Genomic DNA, 21,227 nt, shown 5'->3' on the forward strand with positions numbered 1-21,227 from the left:
ATGAAGTTAGTTGTGCACTTATTTATATCAAAAGTAGGAATTAATGTACACAAACTGTCCTAAAGTGTAATTTTTTATAGCAAAATTGAAATCCTTATTTTTAACTGATTTTGGTTATGGGACAGAAAAAAAGTGTTTCCCCATTCCATGACAAAAAGCCTGAATTTAGTTTTGTAGTATAAAATCTATGTTAGATTTACTTTCCCATATAAAATTGAGCAAAGAGCTCTTCCCATGAGGTATCATAGCTCTGCTACTGTCCAGTTAAAAACCAGGATGTTAAGAAATTGCTTCTTGTGCACGTGTTTGAAGACAAATAAATTTGGACAGGGCCAATGTGCAGTAGCAAACAGAACTAAAACAATGCAGTGAAAACAGTGACTCAAATGGCAACCAGCCAAGTAACTAGACACACAGCATGTAAGTTAACAGAGTCCATGTTGTTGTTTTTAAATATTTTATTGATATTTGCAAAAATCCAAAAACTAACAATACATTAAAGAAATTATTACTGTGAAATTCCCACACACTTAACCAACTTCATGTTTACAAGGGTTTAAAATCTATATTTATCATATATAGAAATATCACATCTTCAAGTCCAAATGTAGTGTTCTGTGGTAAATCCTTCACATTCATTCAATCAAAAAGAAAAAACTGTAAAAATAAATTATTCAAATTTCCAATTTTAAAAAGACCTCGACTTTCCCTAAAAGCTGCCATCATTTTTTTAAAATTCAGATGCATTTGAAACCCTACAGCTGGCATCCAATCTGTCAGCAGCAAAGCGTACCGCTCACAGTCTGTACAGTGTACATAAAGAACAGCCGGACAGTTTTGCAGACTAGCTAACACCTCTGAACCTCAGATTTCCCTAAAATAGATAAGAGAGAACCCAAATAAATAAGTGATCCAGTATTAGCCATCTATGAGCGATGGAATGACACAAACCAAAGCACCACTGTTCTTATTTAACCCCACTACCCCCTGCCCCAGCTGCTCTCTCACTTGTCCCTATCATCATTAGCAAACTGCAGACAGGCAGACGACAGTCGAGTTCTTCTCCATGCTGTGATTCAACATTAGAGAATGTGACAGATGTCTGATTACTTAAAAATGACCCGTTCTTTCAACTGCCGGCCCATGGCCCAAATCCACACTAGCACTGTTTACTCATTGGAGTGGAGGGTGAGATATACTGAGTGCTGATCCATACTACCTAAGTGGAAGTGGGTTACGAATCCCTAAACCACAGGTGTCGAACTCCAGACCTCGAGGGCCACGATCCTGCTTCTTTTCAAACTAACCAGCCCTTGTAGCTTCTTATTGGCAAAGCACACCTGATCCAGGTAATCAACAGCAGGTAGTGCAGGGATATCTCACAAACAAGCAGGATACTGGCCCTCGAGGCCTGGAGTTTGAGACCCCTGCCCTAAACGGTCTACACCATGGGTGTCGAACTCCAGGCCTCGAGGGCCAGTGTCCTGCAGATTTTAGATAACATCTTGGGTCAACATACCTGACATTTTGAAGAGGTAATTTAGCCATTTAAATCTGCCGCCCTCAAGGCCTGGAGTTCAACGCCTGTGGTCTACACCGAAGCAGGCGTACTAACCAACAATTACACTCACATGCCAGGTTTTCACAAAGTGGTGAAACTATTACACACACCGGATAGCTATAGAAACCACAGATGACAGTGGAAGTTCATTTAACCTTCAGAGAAGCACAAGGGCCTTAACAGACTCCACAAAACCAAACTGAGTTAACGTTTGTTCTCAACTTTCCTTCACCTGTTCAATCTAGCTTAAGACATTTGTGTAAGATTTTCCAGCATGATGATGTTTTTCCCCAAAAGATGCGTAAGAGTGGATCATTCCATCACTAAATAACTGACCACACCTGATGGTTTTCTCTTATTCATGTTCCCTGTATCTACCTTTGGTACTTTCAGGACTTTTTTGGCATAAAGAGCCTAAAGAAATCCCCAACTTTTTTCTGGCTACTACAAAAAAAGTATTGAATGAAAGTAATAATTCACCTAAAAGAATCATACAAATGTGGAATGTGTTTCAGCACTACATCAGCATTCTTTCCAATCCAGTAACCTGTCACTTACCTTTTCACTGCGAAGGTGTCCAGAAGTTGTTGAGGTATTACCCCCCTCCCCCTCCCCAATATGACTCAAGGTAAACCAGTCTCACCTATCAAAACCAGTGTGGGTTCAGTAGGTTTAGAGAGCGCTAGCTCGCTAGCTTTTCTTTACTTGCCTTCAACTTTGGCACTGAGGAAAGACGTCAGACGCCCTGCTGAGGAATAAAAGCTGCAGCATTTCAGACAAGACCAGTGAGGAAAGTTTGGGCGTGTTTTTTTTAATCAGCGTGACGATTTTAACAAGCTTGTCTCACGGTATTTCATCGCTAACAAACGGATAACTTTTAAAATAATGATATTTCCGGTGACCCTACAACAATATTTGAATCAGGTTAATTAGAAGTGTTTGACAATGCACATATAAACGCTCTGAGGAGGCTTCCGATTGACATTTATTTTCTGTAAGTTAACAGTTACTTCCTGCATGCATCGAACTCCTACATTTGAGCAGTTTAAGTTTTTCACAGCGGTTTGTTGTGCGGTGTAAAAGTTTTACATGATGGAGTCAACGTGCAGATTAGATTTTATACCAAACAAAGTTAAGTTCAGTTAAATCTACAGTCACAAGTATCGCCTAGAAACTGTTGCTGAACTCATTCAGCTTCTCTAAGGTCACAAACAACATCAGTATTACTCAAACGAAAAAGTACAAAAAAAATAAAATAAAAAATAAACACCTACTCCAGACGGCAAGCAGTAAAAGTACTACAGCACAATTACATATTAAAACAACCAGGAGGAAAAATACGAGTGTAAAAATTGCCTCAAAGTAATAAAAACAGAAAGAGACGTGGACGTCGGCTATTCGGTTCCTCCTGTCAGCATCGCAGGGGAACGTTACGCGCTCAGCCACTGACAGGGAGAGGATAGAGTCACGTGCATCAGGAGGCGCCGAGCGGCGACGCAGTCGGACGACAATCCTGAAAAAAAGAGCAAATGACAGAAATGAACGATCTGCAACTCTTGAATACAGGACGTTGTTCCAGGTTAATTTCTAATTCGACTTGTTTTTCCCGAAATTCAGAGATTCCATCCTCAACAGTGCATCTTTGTCGTATTATAACACACTTAGTACTATTTTGTTATCTGAAAAGCCATGTTAAATGGATCGACGTGCATTACCAACGAATTTACTTGTGGAACAGCACCTTGTACGCATGCTTTTCAAATCCCCGGCTGCCTCTGCCGTTACAGGAACGCTGTTTTAGGAAAGAGCAACACCAGTCTACCTCAGACCTATCCTCACCTTCAAAATGCGCCGCCCTTGCTTAATAAGCGTAGCGTGCAGGCGGTGGCGGAGGCAGCCGATCTGCGTAGGGGTCCCTTGCACGTGGAACTCCGTATGCAGAGCGATCATAGGAGTAGCCGTTACTGGCAGGGGGCACTGGTGTGGTAGGCGGTCTCCTAAGCGGACTTCGATCTCGGGCGTAGTATGAGGACGGAGGAGGTGGAGGAAGGGGCCGACGCTCATATGGGTCGAGCGACGAGTTCGGAAGACGGTCTCGGACGACGGCTGACGGGGGAGGGGGAGGAGGAGGCACGCCGGGACGCTGGTCGTCGTAGGTGGCCATGCCATACGGACGGGCTCGATACTTCTCATAGTAATCTACCACGCCATATCTGTCCCTCTCAGCATCGTAAGGGCGATCTGGATAAACTGCTCGTCTAGGGGGAGGGGGAGGCAGAGGAGGGGCAGGGTAACCTGGGGGTATGTGGCTAAGACGACCCCTCATGTAGCCAGGTGGAGGAGGCTCGGGCCACTCTCCTGGATAGCGTGGGGGCCAATAGCCACCCCTGTCTGGGGGAGGAGGGGGGTAATCATCCCGTTCTTCATGTCTGGGACGACTCTTGGAAATCTGGACATGGATGCGTTTGCCTACATTAAAAAATAAAAAGTAAAAACACAGGTTATGTGGGCTGGTTTATAATAAGGCAACACTTTAAGGTTTCTTCTTGACCTCCTTATAAATGTTGGTAATCTCTCTTACCTTGAAATTCTGTGTTGTCCAGTCCCTTGATGGCATCCATGGCCTCGTCAGAGTTGGACATGTGTACAAAAGCAAAATTCTTAACAACAGCACACTCTGTGACCGTGCCGTACTCCTCGAACAAAGCACGCAGCTCATCATCAGATCCTTTCTCTACATTTGCTACATGCAGTTTGACTGAGCCCTGGTTCTTTCCGTGACTGGCCTCCACGTTGATTGGCGTGCCATGCAGCTTGTAGAGGTGCAGATTCTTGATGGCTTTGGTGGCAGCCTTGCGGTCGTCCATGTGGACGAAGGCAAAGTTTTTGATGATGGCACATTCTGTCACAGTGCCATACTCGGTAAAGAGTGCCTTGATCTCATCCTCGTTTGTCGCTCTGGGCAGATTTCCCACGAAAATCTTCACCATGATTACAAATCTGTTTCGAGATAATGCAGAGTGTTAAGAGAGAGAAAAACATATAGTTACAATTTTTTTAGTACATACTATTGAAGAGTACGTTTGACCCTTTCTGAGTCTATAAAAACAGCAGCGTTGTTAACAGGCCCGCGCATAGTAAAAACCTAGAGTCGTTCACGGCGGCACAAGTACCAACAATTTAACAACTTTAAATCATTATTATCAATAAATCGTTTCTTTCATATCTGTATATGTCTACAAAAAGAACAAATGAGCAGAGTTTAAACGCCGCTCGTGTAGCCTGTTAGCCCCGGTTAGCCACGCTAACAGACAAAGCAGCGCAGTCGATATTCTCGCGCAACGAGGCTAGCGGGCGAACAAAGGAACCGAGGTTAACAGGGTACTCCACACATACCTATGCGCCACACAAGTGCATTTATATAAAGACGTAAATTTTCTATTTTCATTACCTTTTAGTCGGCGCTCACAAAAAGGAATTGAAGTCCCCTTCGAGAGGTTTCCTTTTGCTAACTTCCGGTTGTGTCTTGCCTGTGGCATACAAAAAGCCAGCTGCACCGCCCCCTCCGCCCGGGCGTGCGCAGTAATCTAAAGTCTTCGGGTAAAACAACAATTTTACAACTTTACAACTTTTATCCGCATTAAATGTTACATATTATACACCCAGTAGTCTACAATATATCTATTTTTCTACTTTGCATGTCTAATAAAAATAATAACAATATAAAAAAAACTAGCTATAGCACTGTGCTTTGTTATAAATACCCTACATTATCTTACGGTACACTTTTGTCCATGTTTTGTAAGTCACCCCGTTTCGTATTTATTAACCAGTAACATTTCAGAACTACATTTATATGGTGAAGAAAAGAGAGTTAAGTACGTTTTAAACGTACTTGGTTAATGTGTAACGGTCTATTTTACGAGGTTGCTTCTTCCCGTTATAGTTGTAAATACCGCAGGGTGGGAAGCAGTGTCTTTAGTTGAGTCTGTTTACAGTAACTGGTTGTGACACTTCTGATGACATTATTATTATTTTTCACTAACCCCAGCCACCCCAGTAATGAAGAGCGACTTTTCATTCTGAAATAAGTAGCTAAATTTTGACATACATAAAATTACATTCCTTAACAGATTACCCTGTTATACTGCGTTTAAAGAAACACATCTCATTTTGTATTTTAAAACATTGTTGCTTCTGAAAAAACCCTATAAGTAATTTGTTAAGACTGCCGAGATATGCAAAACATAAAAATTATCACTAGTTGATCAATCCTCTTGTAAAAAAATGTTGTTGTTTTTTTGGTTCATTTACTTTTTTTATTTTTTATTTTTTTTACAAAACATCATTAATGTCCTCTGTTTCACATCTAATTGTTTCTTCTGTATGTTTGCATGTCTGTATTTTATTTCTCTGCTTTGTTTACATAAAAAGTATTGTAAATAATCATAATACACGGCTCCAAATGAAGTTTTAAAAGCGTTTCTGTCTACTCCGGGTTGCGTCATCATGGAATTTTCAGTGTTGTAATGCTACATTCAGGTGCTCGCGTTAAAAATCGCACAGTACAGCAAACCAGCGGAAAAGAATGTAAATTGTAACAAAGACTTCGGTGAATTATGTTGAATTGGTATTTTTCTTATTAGCATTTTGTTTCATTTTCTTTAATTTCACGTGGCAAACTGTTTGCATTGACTTCGCAATCAAACATACATAAATATTTCAGATCTGCGTAACGCCATTACTGTCCAGTCTCCTGATTTAACAGTGGACATACTTTTACTTTAATAACTGTACTGTGTATTGTAGTGTCTAATTCTTGGATGCTATGTTTTTCAGCTTTTGAATGAAAATTTGTATTTTTCTTTCTTTTATGTTGCATTCACAAAATTTAATTCAACCTGAAAGTAAAATTTCCGGATTTGCACTTGAAAGCAACACTGTTGGACCAACAGGAAAACTGGCTGAATAAAAGGCAACAGCTTGCAAAGCGCAGCAATCAGTCTTCCTGTTTTCGCAGCAGTAGCACCGTTAGATTCTTCTAACTCAGTTTCTTTCTGTCCCGTGAATGGAATAAAAACCTCGTTCTTTAATTAAGAAAGTTTCACATTCAGGTAAGGCATCTAAAAAAACAATGTTTGTTGATTATATGCAATACGATTTAACCCTGCTTTACAGATAAGATGGTCTATTTTCACTGTATGACTAATTTTGTTGTTTGGTTTTTATTTTTTGTCCTTTCTTTAACTATCAGCTGTCTTCTTTTTTTCATCTGGAGTTATTGTTTCACAATGAATGTGTCTATGACGATGGAGACGGAGGAGGACCTCCTGACTTGCCTCCAAATCAAGCTTTACCATCCTCAGCAGAGCTGTAACGACTTTTATGATCGGCTTCCTCTGGGGACCAGAAGAAGACATGCTGCCGATGACCCTCTCAGGCTGGGCCGTGACGACCAGGCCTGTGCCTACGTCCTGCTTGATCCCCGGGTGTCCCGTAAGCAGCTGGCGCTCTACGCCTACCACATTCCCCAGAGCTCAGAGATGCTGTTTATCATCCAGAATCTGAGCCAGAGGGGGAAACTGTCTGTGAACACCTCAGCGCTGGGATACCTGGAGAGAATGGATCTGCCAGACAAAGCTCTGATCCGGTTCGGAGAGTATGAGATCCTGATCATCCGCGAGTCTGGTGAGGCCATGGCCAACTTTGAGGTAGAGTTTGAGGTGCTGGCAGTACCTCCTTCCAGAGAGACATCCACGTCTCTCTGGAAGGAGCAGACATCCATGTCTCTTCCTCCAGTCATGGAGACATGCTCAGATAGTAGGATTAGTTTGTCACCCAAAGATAGCTCCTTTGGCCCCCAGGAGAGTGATGAGACTCTCCCTTGTTATTCATAACCAACCATTACTGCTTATTCACGTGTGACTTTTTTTGTTGTTATTTACTCGACTTAATGCTCAGTGCATTTATTACATTAGACAAGAAATCCCTCTTTGTATATGTGAAATCAATATTTTGCACCCTTTTCGTATCCTGTCTACATAAGCTGCATTGTTAATTTTGCAAATACTGTTAAAGTGCAAAGTTTGAAAGTTATGACTGAGAAATAAACAGTTTATCTGGAATACAGTTGTCTGCATGTTGATTATTTTGTTTTTGTTTTTTGGTGGAACCCTTTACTCTAAGGCAATCATTAATCAAAGAATGAAAAAAGTGTGGCTTTGCATTGAAGACAGAAACAGGTTTTTCTAGAAATCATTGAGATGAAGCGGTAACCTTTCAAGCCTGTAGAAATATGAGATCTCCACACAACCATGGCAGCTTAGGGGAAAACACAGCACTATTCTAGAAACAACACATGTAAGAGCCAATTAAAGGTTAATTTTATTGGTACTGGTAAAATGATTAGAGGAGAAATATACATGTTTGATGTTAAGAATATAATTCTAGTTGATTTTAAAATACTGTTTGTTAAATGTATAGAATATAGAAGTGCAACATTCTAATGCGCTTTTTAGTATTTTGGGCTTCCGGCACACTGTAATTACGTAGTTGGGGAGTCGGATAAGCTGGAGGCAACACAGTTTTTGAACGAGTCTTGCCATGTAAATTAAAAGTTTCAATAAACATATTTTTTGCAAGAAAAGTACCTGGACTAGCTCGCGTTTCAAATGCATGTTGCCGGACTGACTCCTAAAGGTGGAACAGAAGAGTGAAATAGAGACGGAGTGCCGCCACTACAACACACATTTATAGAGTTGAAAAAAGGCATTCCTAGTCTGGAATGTGGTCACTGTCGCTGCCATGCAGGCGGTAGTTGTACGAGTTTCACATACTCTAAATGATATCTAGCAATGTATTTTTGTGCTCTGTGGAGGACGTAATTGTGTGAGACCACTACTTAAAACATCATTTATGCAATCTATACGAGTCCTATATACTGTCAGGAGAAATCAGTTGAGCAGAATGAATAGATTTCTTCTTCCCCCTGTTGATTTATTTAATTACTGTTCTAAAAGTACATTTAACTGTATCTCTCCTGTCTTTATCAAGTGAGTTCAAATTATTCAGAAATGGTGAAAATGGTTTTTCACCATGAAACATGAAAACAGGAAAAAATCTGCCCACAACTACCAAGACAGCTGGTCCTCTAATTATGTCAAACAGAAAAGATGCATCCAAGTTTCAGAGAAACGTAAAGGTCAGAGCACACAAACCAGAGGGATGTCCTCAACTACGAAGATAGCATTAGGCATGAAAACATTGTGTATGTGGATAACCTCAGATCTGAATTTACAGGTTTCTGGTTGTAGCTATGAATCGAGGCAGATTCTTCAAGATTAGGCAGCCCATCAAAGTAACGATCTTGATATCTCTGAAAGAACGTCCTCTGGGAGGTGAGAACTCTCTCAAACAGTGCTGTCATGGAAAGACGATTCCCTTCATTGGCTGGTGTCCTGTATGGCAACTAAGAAACCAAATCCCACAACTTCAAAGCCTTAGCTTCCATAATGGACTTTGGGTGTTGTTATTCTGCCCCTTTCAAGTTCCTCAAACCCTGGCCTGAACTTTCACCTTCCAGCTCTAATGTCTGTCCCCCTTCAACAGTTTGAGGAAAATGCTTCACTCAGCACTCTGTCATACCAGCTATGATCATGGAAGTGCCACTGGTGACATGACCTAACCAGTTTTCAGTATTCCAATATGTTTCATTGATCTGTTGTAATTCACGTGAAATAAACTAAAAATTTAACTTTGCCATAAATCCACATAAAAATGAGACAAAATATAATTCTGTGATCAAATAAGACTTGATGTCCACTACAAAAGACTGAAGATAAAGAATAACAAGTAAAGAAATAACAATTCAAAATCTAAGTATTAAAAAAAAAATTCTTCTTGGATGAGCGCACACGATTTCCAAGTATTTGTTTGATTTAGGGGAAAGTGACTTAGGGACTAGAGGAAATGATACTTCGCTCTTTAGCAGATCCAATGAACTCACTTCCAGTTTCACTGTTCATTGATTAGGCAACTATAGTATCCATCTATGCATTCTGCCCCTCACTCAGTGGAAACATCTGTTTAAAACCTGGATTCAACACTCCTCTGCTTTAACTGTCTGGTTTCTCACAAATGAATAACATCATGTTGCTGGTTTCTCACAAATAACATCATGTTAGTGAGTGCTGAATAAGCACAGCTGTGGAATTGTGCAAATAAAATCACACTGACTCATTGTGCTTTAGGTTTTTGGGGAGGGAGTATGTGATGACTGTATGTTTTAATGCTGCAGGCAGTTCCACACCCCTCTGGTGAAGATAACACTTTGTAGCTCAAAAACTACACTTTTGCACTCGGCCTGAAACCAAAGCAGCATCAGTCTAAGTCAGTTTATATGCTGAAGTCTGACTTTTATAGATGCTTTGTGCTCAAATCAATCAACCACTTGTAATTAATGATATGTGACATTTAAAGATCTCATAATAACGCCCCGAAAGAACACATTGCTGTCACATAGCTGGGTTCTTGTGGTTCCTGGGATATTTAAAAGTAAAATTGAAGGAAGAGCCTTCTGGTTTAAGATCCCTTTTCTGTGAAACCAACTCTCAGTTTAGATTCAGGGGAAGATACCCTCTCTACTTTTAAGATTAGGCTTAAAACTTTCCTTTTTTATAAAGTTCTTCCTCTCCTCATCTCCAGCCAGACATCTCAGATGGCCCCCGTCCCTGAGTCTGGTTCTGCTGGAGATTTCTTCCTGTTAAAGGGAAAGTTTTTCCTTCCCACCGTCACTAAGTGGTTGTTTGATTGTTGGGGTTTTCTCCATGTTATTGTAGACCTTACAATATAAAGCTCCTTGAGGCAACCGCTGTTGTGATTTGGCATAAATATATAGTCATCTGACAATTTATTAGATATACCTTACTAGTATGAGTTTTGCCTTCAGAACCATAATTCTTTATGGCATAGATTCAGACATTTTGGTCCATATTGACATACCGATAGCATCACACAGTTGCTGCAAATGTATGCTGTAAAAATCCGGTTCCACCACATTCCAACGGTGTCCTTATAGACTGAGACCTGATGACTGACAACCACTGGAGCACAGCAAACTCACTGTCACGTTCAAGAAACCAGTTTGAGATAATCTGAGCTTTGAGGCATGAAATGTTATCCTGCTACAAGCAGCCATCAGAAGATGGCTACTACCATAAATGGATGGTCAACAATACTTGGGCAGCTGTGGCATATAAGCAATTCTCACTTGGTACTCAAGGGCCCAAAGTGTGCCAAGAAATATTCTCCACATGCTCGCAGCATCAGAAGCAGCATGAACCTTTGACATGAGGCAGGGTGGATCCACACTTTCATGATGTTTACACCAATATTTGGTTACAGCAGAAATTAAGAATTATCAGACTAGCCAACATTTTTCCAGTCTTTTATCGTCATACTTTGGTGAGCCTGTGCAAAATGCAGCCCGAGCTTCCTGTTATGACCCCTGGTGTGGTCTTCTGCTACTGTGGCCCATCTGCTTTATAGTTCAACATGTTGAGAATTCAGAGATTCTCTTCTGCATACTTTAATTCTCGTCTGACACTGGACACCAACAAAAATATTTATTTATAATACAAAGAACTGGGTTTTTGTTTTTTTTTTGTTTTTTTAATGTCTTACACCCTAGAGATAGTTGCCTGGAAAAAGGTTTTGTTTTAAATCCCAGTAGATCAGAACAACCCATGCTAGCAGGCTGTGTTAACCAGTTCTACATGCGTAAATGCATTGAGTCGCTACCATGTGATTGGCTGCTTAGGAGCAGTTGAATTTATGCAACTTAAAAAAAGATAATTAAAAACTTCACTATCATATAACTAGAGCTGGGCGATAGAACGATAACGATATGTATCGCGATATAACTTTTACTCGATAGAGAAATTAAGCTATCGCGATAGACCTCGCCGCTCTTGTCCTCTTAAAAAAAAAAAAAAAAAAGGTCAGCCAATCCAAATTAGGTAGCGCAGAGCCGAACCAATCACAGCCGCAGCGTCACGTCGCGTGACTTGTTACGTACAGCACAAGTGCCAAGCCGCACGTGTGTTTGTTTGGGAAGCAGCCAGCGGGTAATGGAGCCAGCGGGTAATGGAGGAAATGAGTGTGCCGACTAGAAAAATCAACCGAGCGTGACCGAAGAGAAAACAGATGATGGTTCCAATGCCGGAGAGATTGTCGAACAGAAGAGCCATAGAAGTTCCGTAGTTTGAAGGTATTTCGGCTATTTCAAGTCTGACAAAAAACAGAGTAGCGTGCACTGTAAATTGTGCCGAAAGCAAGTCTGGAAATACAATAAACTGGTGCATGCGTCACACTGTGCGCCACGTTATTGTTTCGGTGAAATGAATTTCTACAATACTGTTAATTCTACTCTCTGCAGTGTTTAAATGCTTACATATACACACAGTTACTGTCCGTCCACACTTACGACTCGGTTCTGCTTCTATGCCGCAGCTTTGTTTACTTTTTCCCACCGAGGCTTCTAGACTTCTGATTGGCCAACATTTCTGCACGGTTAGGAATCTAGCGCCACCTGCTGCTTTGGCATGTTCATAGCAGCGTTTTCCTTCATTTCTGCCTTTATGTGTGGACGGGATTATTTTTTAAAACGAAAACGGAAAATCTCCGTTTTCAAAAATACCCGTGTACGTGTGGACGTAGCCTCAGTCTCTGACTGGAAGCGCTAATTCGTCATTCGGCTTTTGTCAGACTAAAGTAACTGTTAAAACTGTTTGAAAAGCTCAGCTATACAACAAGGAGAGATTGAGAATTTCCTTTTAGTTCTCAGTTTATTTGATATTGACAAAAGTTAGTCAGTTTTGTCTGTTCTTCTGTAAAACAAACTAAGATTTATTTTTAGAATTAATATTTTGTTTCTAAGTGGAATTGACAATTTAGTCTGTTTCGTTTGTTCTATTTTGAAACTTAAACGCTTTAGCGGCTGCCTTTTGTGTAGTTTGCAATATTTGCCTTTATTTATCTGAAAAAGTCTCATGTTCCTTAAGTACATCTACCCTGTTGAACTTATTATGGGAAATAAATATTTAAATAAAAACAAGCTGCTGATTATTTCACATTTTACTTGTGAGCAACGGCACATTTAAATCTTACAAATATAGTTATTTGGCTTATATCGTGATAGATATCGTTATCGCCTGAAATGAAAAAAACATATCGTGATATGAAAAAATCTCATATCGCCCAGCTCTACATATAACCCTAACGTACTGTATGATGTATGATGCTAACTTTTAAAAATAGAAATAAAGAAATCACAACATTTTCAAATGTAAATTGTTTATTTCATAATAGCTAAAATTCAAAAGGTAGAAAATGGGAGTTAAAAAAAAAAGAAGACAAAAAGTAGGTCCTTGTAGTCAATTGCAACATACAATAACTTTCAATTACATTTAAAAGAGGGAAATAGGAAAACCACTTAGTTGTCGTATTTCCCTCTTTCCCACATTTTTTTTTACCCTCCAATCAAAGCAGAGATGTAGCGACACAGCCGTCCCATCGCCCATGATGTTCACTCCAACTCATCAACCAATCATTCAAACTTTCAGTGAGGGACAAAAATCCATACCCTGTAAGAGCAGACACTTTAAACAAGGTTCACAAATTGAACTGATCAAAGAAGAGTCCCTTTACCTTAAACTGCATTCTAACCAGGTCCTTCCCAGCTTGTAATCCCCTTTGAATTCACTTCTAGACCCGGAGCAAGTGCCAGAGGAAAGACACGTCTGTGAACAAAGACACAGATTCAAAGACTCCATAACAAGCCTTCAATCTACATGAATCAAGTCTAACAAAGAGAGACAGTGTTGCTAAAATGTTATTAAGTAAAATGTTATTTATATGGCACCTTTTAAGATTAATATTAAAGTGCTTTGAAACAAAATACCACAGCATTTTTTTAAAAGTTATTATCATTATTGTAAGTGCCAGGGTTTGTTTGTTTTTTTACTTTCAAAACTGCAACAGCAGAAAAAGTATGAATCCAAGAAGACAAAGTGTGATCATTTATTGCAATACCACAGTTTAAGCAGCATGTACCTGTTTTAATCTGGGTGCTGGACATCTTCTGAGGACTTACCATGAGCTGGCATCTCCTGCACTGAATCTAACAACCTATAAAGAGCACACAGGCTAAGAATATCACACGCGCATTTCATGTGTTACATATATTAATTTAGAAATAGTAGAAAAATGACTAAAATGTATGAAATGAAGGATGATACAAATAAATAAACTTTGGACAGAAGCATGGGGCCATTGATGAAAAACCCAAGGTAGGCAATGGGAGATGACTGACGAAATGTGACTTCAAAACACGGAGAAGCCGGTGTACACAGCTTTAAAAAAGTCTTTGTGTAGCCACAGAGTGGAACGGAAGTTTAAGTTGCCTATTTTTTTGCGACTTTTGGGAGTGGACATTTCCGTACTTCATTAACTGCGCTGGATTTGAGCTTTAAAGTTAAATCAACTTTTGGTTTCTTTTTGCAGTCTAACCTGGCAAGACTTCAAGAAGGCAGTGGTAAGTCTCGGGTGCGTCACAAAAAGGGGGGAGAGGGGCAGGGGGTTAATAAGCATTATAGTTTTTCACACTTTACATGGAAAACCAGTCTGGCAGGTTTTCTAGTAGTGAGCTGAGGATTAAAAAAAAAAATAAACACCTACCATGTGTCATGCTGATAATATCAGGACTGAAGAGTGAAACTGAAAGTGATTCAAGAGTAAAGAAAGCTAAATCTTATCTGACGAATTGGTTTTCGTCCTAAGAGGCCAACGCAACGAGGAATAATTTCACAGTTAAAATGTTTTTTTTTTGTTTTATTCATTTATTAAAAAGCTTTCAAAAAAAGCAGTCTGTAAAGTAAATAAAAATCATACATAAATGGTGGCTAAGGAGTCTACTGTCGCATGAAAAGAACACAAAGTGTAAAAAGAACAAAACCACACTGAAACTTCATGCTAACATGTGTCGCAAATCTTAAAGATTGCTGTACAACCTCCAACAGCAGGTGTTGTATTTAAGAACTACTATGCTGAAATTTCTTTAAAACTTGGATCAATAAGCATTTTGTAATCAACCAACAATCTTAAAATAAACAATTTTTGCTTACAAAGCCTACACGTATTTGTATCTAAATGAATCCCTTGTTCTAAAAAGAAGAAATAGGTCACAGTTTCCCAGATTACATTTTCCACTTAGAAAAATTGAAAAGCAGAGTGTCCAGTTTTGGTCACACTGGAAGTCCAAGCACCTATTCTGCAAAACATTTTGAAAGCTTTTAACAGGAAAACAAAGAGAGGAGGAGAAAAAGGCATGATCAGCTCAGAAGAACTGCAGACAAAGAAATCGTATATTTTTTAAATACGGGGCTGTCCGCAATACAGTATCTTCCAGTAAGTCTCAGCAAACGCAACGCAATCCGCCATAGACATGGGAGGGGGGAGGGGTGCGTATAGCGCCACGTGCATCAGCAGACGACGACGATCTTGTCATATTCTAAACCTGGAAAAAGAGCACACCACACATGTCAAGGAGCGCGTTTTACTTAGGATTCGCGCAACACTGATCTGAGAAGTTCAAGCAATAATATTTTAGGATTCTAGCAGCACCGTTTAAATTCCTTTATTATTAACCTGAAGGAAATTTTGAGTTTTGGCTGATGGTTTAAAGCGTGATTCTACCTCAATTAACGGATTCAGTTCTCATGTCTATTATAACTTTTGTTTCCGTGTCATTTCTGCTTGTTATCAATGTGATTAATGAGTTCATGAAGCATCCACTCTTTGTTCTCACCTTGTATTACACTCGAGGTGTCTTAATAGCCTGCATAGCGAGGCGGCGGCGGTGGTGGTGGCGGCGGCGGCACTCTCGCCGAGTAGGCTTCCCGGGGACGGGGAACTGCGTACATTGGCGCCCTTGACATCGGAGACAATCGAGAACGCTCGTAGGAGTAACCATTACCAGCTGCAGGAGCAGGCGGAGGGGGGGCTCTTCTGATAGGGCTTCGATCCCTCGCCATGTAACCTGCAGGAGCGGGCAGTGGACGCCGCTCATACGGATCAAGAGAGCCCATTCCGAGACGCTCCCTAACCAATGCAGAGGGAGGAGGGGGTGGAGGGGGGATGGCACTGGGACGCCTGTCATCGAAGTTCGGGGCGTAAGGACGGGCTCTGTATTTCTCATAGAAATCGACCACCCCATAAGGTTCTCGATCGCCATAGCCACGATCAGGATACGCTGCTCGTCTCGGAGGAGGGGGAGGTGGCGGGGGCGGAGGAGGAGGAGGGTAAGCGGACATGCGGCCTCTGTAGGGAGGCTCGGGTCTCTCCCCTGGAAAGGGAGGAGGAAAATAGCCTCCTCTCACAGGCGGAGGTGGATACTCCTCCTCCTCTGGTTCCCCTCTCGGTCTGCTTTTTGATATTTGAACGTGTATGCGTTTCCCTGCGAGAGAGAAAAACATTGTCCCTCAAATCTAAAAAGTAAGGAACCCCTGAAAAACCCCTTATAGACCCAAACATTTACGCTTACCTTGAAACTCTGTATTATCCAGGCCCTGCAAGGCATCCATAGCCTCGTCAGAATTAGGCATATGCACAAAGGCAAAGTTTTTGACGATGGAGCACTCCGTGACATTGCCATACTCCAAAAACAGGTCACGGAGCTCTTTGTCAAAGCCCTTCTCCACATTGGCCACGTGAAGCTTCACGGGGCCCTGATTCTTGCTTCTGCTTGGCTCTACGTTGATGGGTCTGCCATTCAGCTTATGAAGATGCAGTTCACGGATTGCTTTGGTGGCAGATTTGCGGTCTTCCATGTGAACAAAAGCATAGTTTTTGTACTTGGCACATTCTGTTACTGTGCCGTACTGAGTAAACAGAGCTTCAATCTCATCCTTCTCAGTGTTCTGAGAGAGGTTACCGATAAAGATCTTTACCATTGTTGCTCCAGTGTAGTACCTACAAAAGGTAAACACAGGATGTGTCATCAGAATCCACAATAGAATAAAATAAGCCTCTGTCCTGATCTCCAACACAGTACCGTTTACTGAAGAGTTTGGGTGGGTGTTTTTGCTTTTTAGGAATCAGAAGTAACAAAACAAATGGGTTGATGATTAATGTGGCAGAACACCTTAAAGGGTGTTAACACTAGTCTTGAGAAGGATATATGTACGTCACTTTTCCAATGCAAATAAAGACGGTGTCGCTCGTCTACAACAGGTAGCAAACTAACATGACATACACATGTTCTGTAAGTGCTGCCACTCACAACAGCAGAGGGCGGAGACAAAAGGCAGCAGTAAGCTAGACAGCTTCCAACAGCCTTCTGTGTGTAAAGAAAATTCTGCTTCATTCAGTAAATCATCAGACAGTGCCCCTCAGTGACAATAAACCCTGTTTGTTTGCTTTGTTTCAACTTTCTTACACTTCACCCTGATTCACTGCATACGCAACAAAACAAGGAACCACAAGTTATTCTGGCTTGACAAGACCAACAAGCAGAGCGCCTGCTCCAAAAAAAAAAAAAAAAAAAAAAAAAAAAGCAACTAATATTTGGTGTTCCAGTATGAGGGATTAACTCATATATATGTTTATTAAGACTTTCATAAATACACAAATAGAGAGAAAGAAATAGAATAACTCAAATGCTGCCTTGTTGACTGCATTTTTTACCCAGACTATGATTTTTTTCCCCCAATTTACACCAAGCAACTGTGTTTGCAAGGCATAGAAGAAAAGGGTGTCTGTCAGAAAAAAGCCCCACGTCCACGTGATGTCACATCAGAATCAGAATCAGAATACTTTATTGATCCCTGGGGGAAATTATTTTTTGTTACAGTGCTCCATTTTAAACCATTTTTAAACCACATCAAGTGACGATGAGTCGTGCAGGGACCCTGTTATTGACTTTTGCTGACTGCAGTCAAGTGAGCCCTCACATGCGAAGAGACAGTCAAGCAAGCTGCACCACCAGCCGTACCTACAATGTTGTTGCACTTTTCTTATACATATTACGGTACGGGTGCCGACTGGCTTATATACACAAGAGTCTAATCAAGAGTTTTGAAATATTTGCAATTTTCTCACTATACTGTACATTTCTATTCAACTTGATCTTATCCCCAATTTAATAAAATTGCAAAACGGTATTTTTGATATTGTGTATTTTTTTTTTTTAGCATTTATTACAGGAAAACTATTACAGATGATGCAAATATTTCACTGGATTCTTACTCTGGATCACCCTCACTCTTCCTCTTCTGCCTCACAGCTCTCTGAATTGTACGGTTTCTGAGAAATTTCTGTACTGTACTTTGAATAATTTCATTTTTTAGCTGATAATACAGGGAACCCGTATGAGGTGACACAAATATTTCACTGGATTCTAACCCTAGGTCACCCTGACTCTTCCTCCTAATGAACTGTACGGTTTGACAGAAAACTAAACATAAACAGATACCATATTGAAAAGTTAGTGTACACTTTTACAGAGAGAACACTGGGAATGATTTCCTGAAGTGTTCTTCAGGGCTGAAATGTTGGATCAGTTAGAAGGAGCTCTGCTGCTTCACAAGGGTGAAATGGAGCAAGTGTAATGGATTGTCCATGATGGAGAGCAGTTTTTTCAGTGACCTATGTCATCCAGTCTAGTCTGTCATTCAGGTGAACCCCATAATACCTGTAGCTGTCCAATGTTTTGACCTCCACAACCATGTCGTCGATGGGCATAGTCCCAGTTTTTTCCTTCAGAAGTCAGCCAGCATCTTTTTTGTCTTACTGACATTCAGATGGAAGAGGTGATTTCATGCAGACCACTCAAAAAAGTTCCTCACCAGATTCCTGTGCTCCGATTTCTGCCCACCCTCAGTACACCCAACCAATACAGTGTTGTCAGTGTCAACCCTCTTCAGTTTGCTTACCAGCCTTGTGGGAGTGGAGCAACAGGTGCAACCGGTAGATAACTCTGACAACACTGCACTGTTACAGAATTTGTACTTTTTGTTGTTGTTATTTTCAATGTGTAGTGTAAGAATTATAATTTATGATTAGCTAATATTTCAAAGCTAGAAGTGGAATGAGTTGTGAAATAGTGAAAAATGAATAAGAAGACTTGTGTTTCTAAGCCTGTCGGCACCTGTACCGTAATATCCGTAAGAAAAGTGCAACAACATCGTAGGCGCGGCTGACTGTGCGGCTAGCTTGACTGTCACTTCGCATGTGAGGCTCACTTGACCGCGGTCCTAAACAAGCGCACGAGCTCATACTGACTTTCGGTTCCTTGCTGGTCCCACCCTCCACACAGGTCGTTGCTGTACATGTTTAAAAGCGAGGTGGGGCAGAATAAAGGCGCGGTTCATAGTGGTTTTACAAAAAGGGAGCTTAGAGAAAGCTTTCTGAGTCCCAATAGTGAATGTACAACGTCATTATGAGGAAATAGAAAGCTTGTAATGGAGTCGAGCGAGGAGGGCCACCACAGTAAAGCGATGACTCCATTTATCGTCATCGCCCATATTTAGCTTTCATTGCATTCGTATTTAAAATTAGCCACCAGCGTTAGCCTAAAGCGGTCAAATTCGGGGGACTTCAGCAAAACCTAAGTTCAGTAAGTTTCGTGTTTGCACTTCCTGGCTGTTAAGCTGCTAGCCAGGTTGCTGTTAGCAAGCTAATATTCGTTACCGACACTCACGCGAACGCGAACTGGCTAGCAAAATAAAAAATAACTTTAACAACTGAAAATGTCTGACGTTGCAATTGTGAGTCTGTAAAAGTAAAATGATGACACCTTAGGAAAAGGACAGGAGAACAACACCAAAAACTACCATACTCACTGATTGTGAACTGTGCAACAGCGAGGTCGAAACTCCAAAGATGAGTAGTAGATATCTGCTGGCGGTAGAAGCGCACGTAAGAATCTGATTGGTGGGAAGGTGTGTCTCTCAATAAGTCCGGGCTGCCATTGGGTGACGGGTTTAGTTTTATTCTGAAAGCGCTTCCGCTGCACTAGAGTGACGGGGCGTAGCGCGAACGAGTGTTTTGTAACGAGCGCCTTTAGCTTGTCGAAAACCGAAACCAAGTTTCTGTTTTCTATATCTAAATCGGACACTAAAAATACCCTAAAAATAAATGCTTAAAAAAAGACGGCCTTAACCTCTCGTTGTATTGCTCACAGTAAACGCAGTGAGTGAATAGTGACAACTTACAGAACTTATTTCTAAGTTAAAAGTTTAATATATGAGAGTAAAAATGTCGTAAACTGCGCAGAATCGATGTCTCACAACCCGACATAAGTGAGCAGCAAAGGAGAACAACAAGTACGCAAAATAAGGCGCTGCTCTTGTTTTTCATGTCTCCTCTAACACCGAACCTGTGTTTGCTTTACCTTCACAGTTCATGTGACTGCTGCACGTCAAATTATGGAAATTGGAAATTCTTGGTGTCACTAACCGGCTTAGATAATAACCACTGGGTCAGTCTGAAACTTGTGTTATAATACTCAATGGAACTTCCTTCAAATTTAAAGCTGAATATTTTTTTTTCTCCTTAGCTAAGTATCATTAACTCACATCATTATCTCTTATCAGTAGCAAGTATTTGAAGGGCATGTTGATAACATCTTAAAATCTAAATAATAACAACATTAAGATCATATGATCTTGTGTAATTTAGCTTTTTTTTTAAACACAGTATATAAAATTATAGAATTATTCAAATTGCCATCTGTGTACAAAAAGCAATTACTAATGTAGCTAGATCTTTTTACATGAGGTTGCAGTGCATTATTAAACATTACTTATTTAGCATCAGCATTAGATTATTAGAATGACATATTCTTATGAGTGAAACTAAGACTGTTTTTCATCATTGAACCACTGCTTTACTTTTGCTAAAATGCCCCTTAAAAACTTACAACTTAAGACATTTATTTAGCAGTTAGTCTGCAAATGTGACATAACAGTAAACTTCCAGTAGAGGGAGACGCAGACAGAAAAACGCAAAGGAGTTGACTCATCATTACTTAGGGTAACTAATCAGGTGACACCCCAGTTTTGATAAAATCACTTCTTTATCTAACAAGGAGGAAACCTGCTGAGGGCAAGCTGTTGTGAATGTGTGTCTCAAGCCATAAAACCTTTTTATGTAAGATGTCATGCACAGTAGCACCAGTTGCCTTGAAGAAATAGGCTGATGGTAAATAAAAGGATGTTATACTACTGGCCATATATATCAATATATTTTTCCCAGTGTGTGAGTACTGCATGAATTTCCTTTTGTTTTACCTTTACTTATGTAGCCTACATTGTTATCATCTACTCATACTAATGTTTGAGGTGCATTTATATTTATCACTCTTTAACATCTACACATTATAATGTCCCCCAACAGAATGTTACAAAAGAGCCAATGTCCAGTCTCAAATCCTGGATTATACTGGACACTAATTTGGCGAAACTCTGGGTATAATATACTAATATCCTTACCTGCTGAATAAAGTCTTTCATTTTCCCCCCAAAAAAATCCTTTTTGTATCCACCATCAGATTTATGTATGTACGTAAAGTCAAACTCTGCAAACACAACCATGAAAGGATGTTTCTCCA

General features: G+C 40.4%; 3 protein-coding genes across 7 annotated transcripts; 1 reads left to right on the forward strand and 2 right to left on the reverse strand.

The window, feature by feature from the left end:
• Positions 1-2,524: 2,524 nt before the first annotated feature.
• On the reverse strand, positions 2,525-5,127 carry LOC146715290 (RNA-binding protein 4.1-like). Its single transcript, XM_085451686.1, has 4 exons — positions 5,013-5,127; positions 4,143-4,561; positions 3,401-4,030; positions 2,525-3,074 (listed from the first exon to the last, which is right to left on the reverse strand). The coding sequence occupies exons 2-3, from the start codon at positions 4,549-4,551 to the stop codon at positions 3,423-3,425; spliced, it is 1,017 nt and encodes a 338-aa protein (XP_085307812.1). The 5' UTR covers positions 4,552-4,561; positions 5,013-5,127; the 3' UTR covers positions 2,525-3,074; positions 3,401-3,422.
• Positions 5,128-6,509: 1,382 nt separating this feature from the next.
• On the forward strand, positions 6,510-7,686 carry LOC146715291 (TRAF-interacting protein with FHA domain-containing protein A-like). The gene is made up of 2 exons (XM_085451687.1): positions 6,510-6,675; positions 6,816-7,686. Exon 2 carries the CDS (start codon positions 6,853-6,855, stop codon positions 7,456-7,458), a length of 606 nt encoding a protein of 201 aa, XP_085307813.1. The 5' UTR covers positions 6,510-6,675; positions 6,816-6,852; the 3' UTR covers positions 7,459-7,686.
• A 5,236-nt stretch (positions 7,687-12,922) lies between these two features.
• LOC146715292 (RNA-binding protein 4.1-like) lies at positions 12,923-19,540 on the reverse strand. Of its 5 annotated transcripts, XR_014918947.1 has the most exons (6): positions 19,459-19,540; positions 16,161-16,588; positions 15,426-16,073; positions 13,673-13,747; positions 13,268-13,359; positions 12,924-13,203 (listed from the first exon to the last, which is right to left on the reverse strand). XR_014918947.1 is itself a non-coding variant. In XM_085451689.1 (4 exons), exons 2-3 carry the CDS (start codon positions 16,567-16,569, stop codon positions 15,448-15,450), a joined length of 1,035 nt encoding a protein of 344 aa, XP_085307815.1. In that variant the 5' UTR covers positions 16,570-16,588; positions 19,459-19,540; the 3' UTR covers positions 12,925-13,359; positions 15,426-15,447. The 5 variants fall into 5 exon arrangements, 3 of the variants coding, with proteins under 3 accessions (XP_085307815.1, XP_085307816.1, XP_085307814.1); XR_014918946.1 differs by having other exon boundaries at positions 12,923-13,359; XM_085451689.1 differs by lacking the exon at positions 13,673-13,747 and having other exon boundaries at positions 12,925-13,359.
• Between the last annotated feature and the right edge of the window lie 1,687 nt (positions 19,541-21,227).

Source organism: Copadichromis virginalis, linkage group LG3 (assembly GCF_057382275.1).
Source record: "Copadichromis virginalis isolate Kocher_CV1m ecotype Utaka linkage group LG3, C_Virginalis_male_GT1.1, whole genome shotgun sequence".
NCBI classification, from domain to species: domain Eukaryota; kingdom Metazoa; phylum Chordata; class Actinopteri; order Cichliformes; family Cichlidae; genus Copadichromis; species Copadichromis virginalis.

What these genes read in the sequence shown, in the direction of transcription:
- LOC146715290 (XM_085451686.1), bottom strand. Translation starts at nt 4,551, where the DNA reads ATGGTGAAGATTTTCGTGGGAAATCTGCCCAGAGCGACAAACGAGGAT. An exon ending in GGACAACACAGAATTTCAAG is followed by an intron (nt 4,031 to 4,142) that starts GTAAGAGAGATT and finishes TTTTTAATGTAG; the next exon opens with GCAAACGCATCCATGTCCAG.
- LOC146715292 (XM_085451689.1), bottom strand. Translation starts at nt 16,569, where the DNA reads ATGGTAAAGATCTTTATCGGTAACCTCTCTCAGAACACTGAGAAGGAT. An exon ending in GGATAATACAGAGTTTCAAG is followed by an intron (nt 16,074 to 16,160) that starts GTAAGCGTAAAT and finishes TCTCTCTCGCAG; the next exon opens with GGAAACGCATACACGTTCAA.
- LOC146715291 (XM_085451687.1), top strand. Translation starts at nt 6,853, where the DNA reads ATGAATGTGTCTATGACGATGGAGACGGAGGAGGACCTCCTGACTTGC.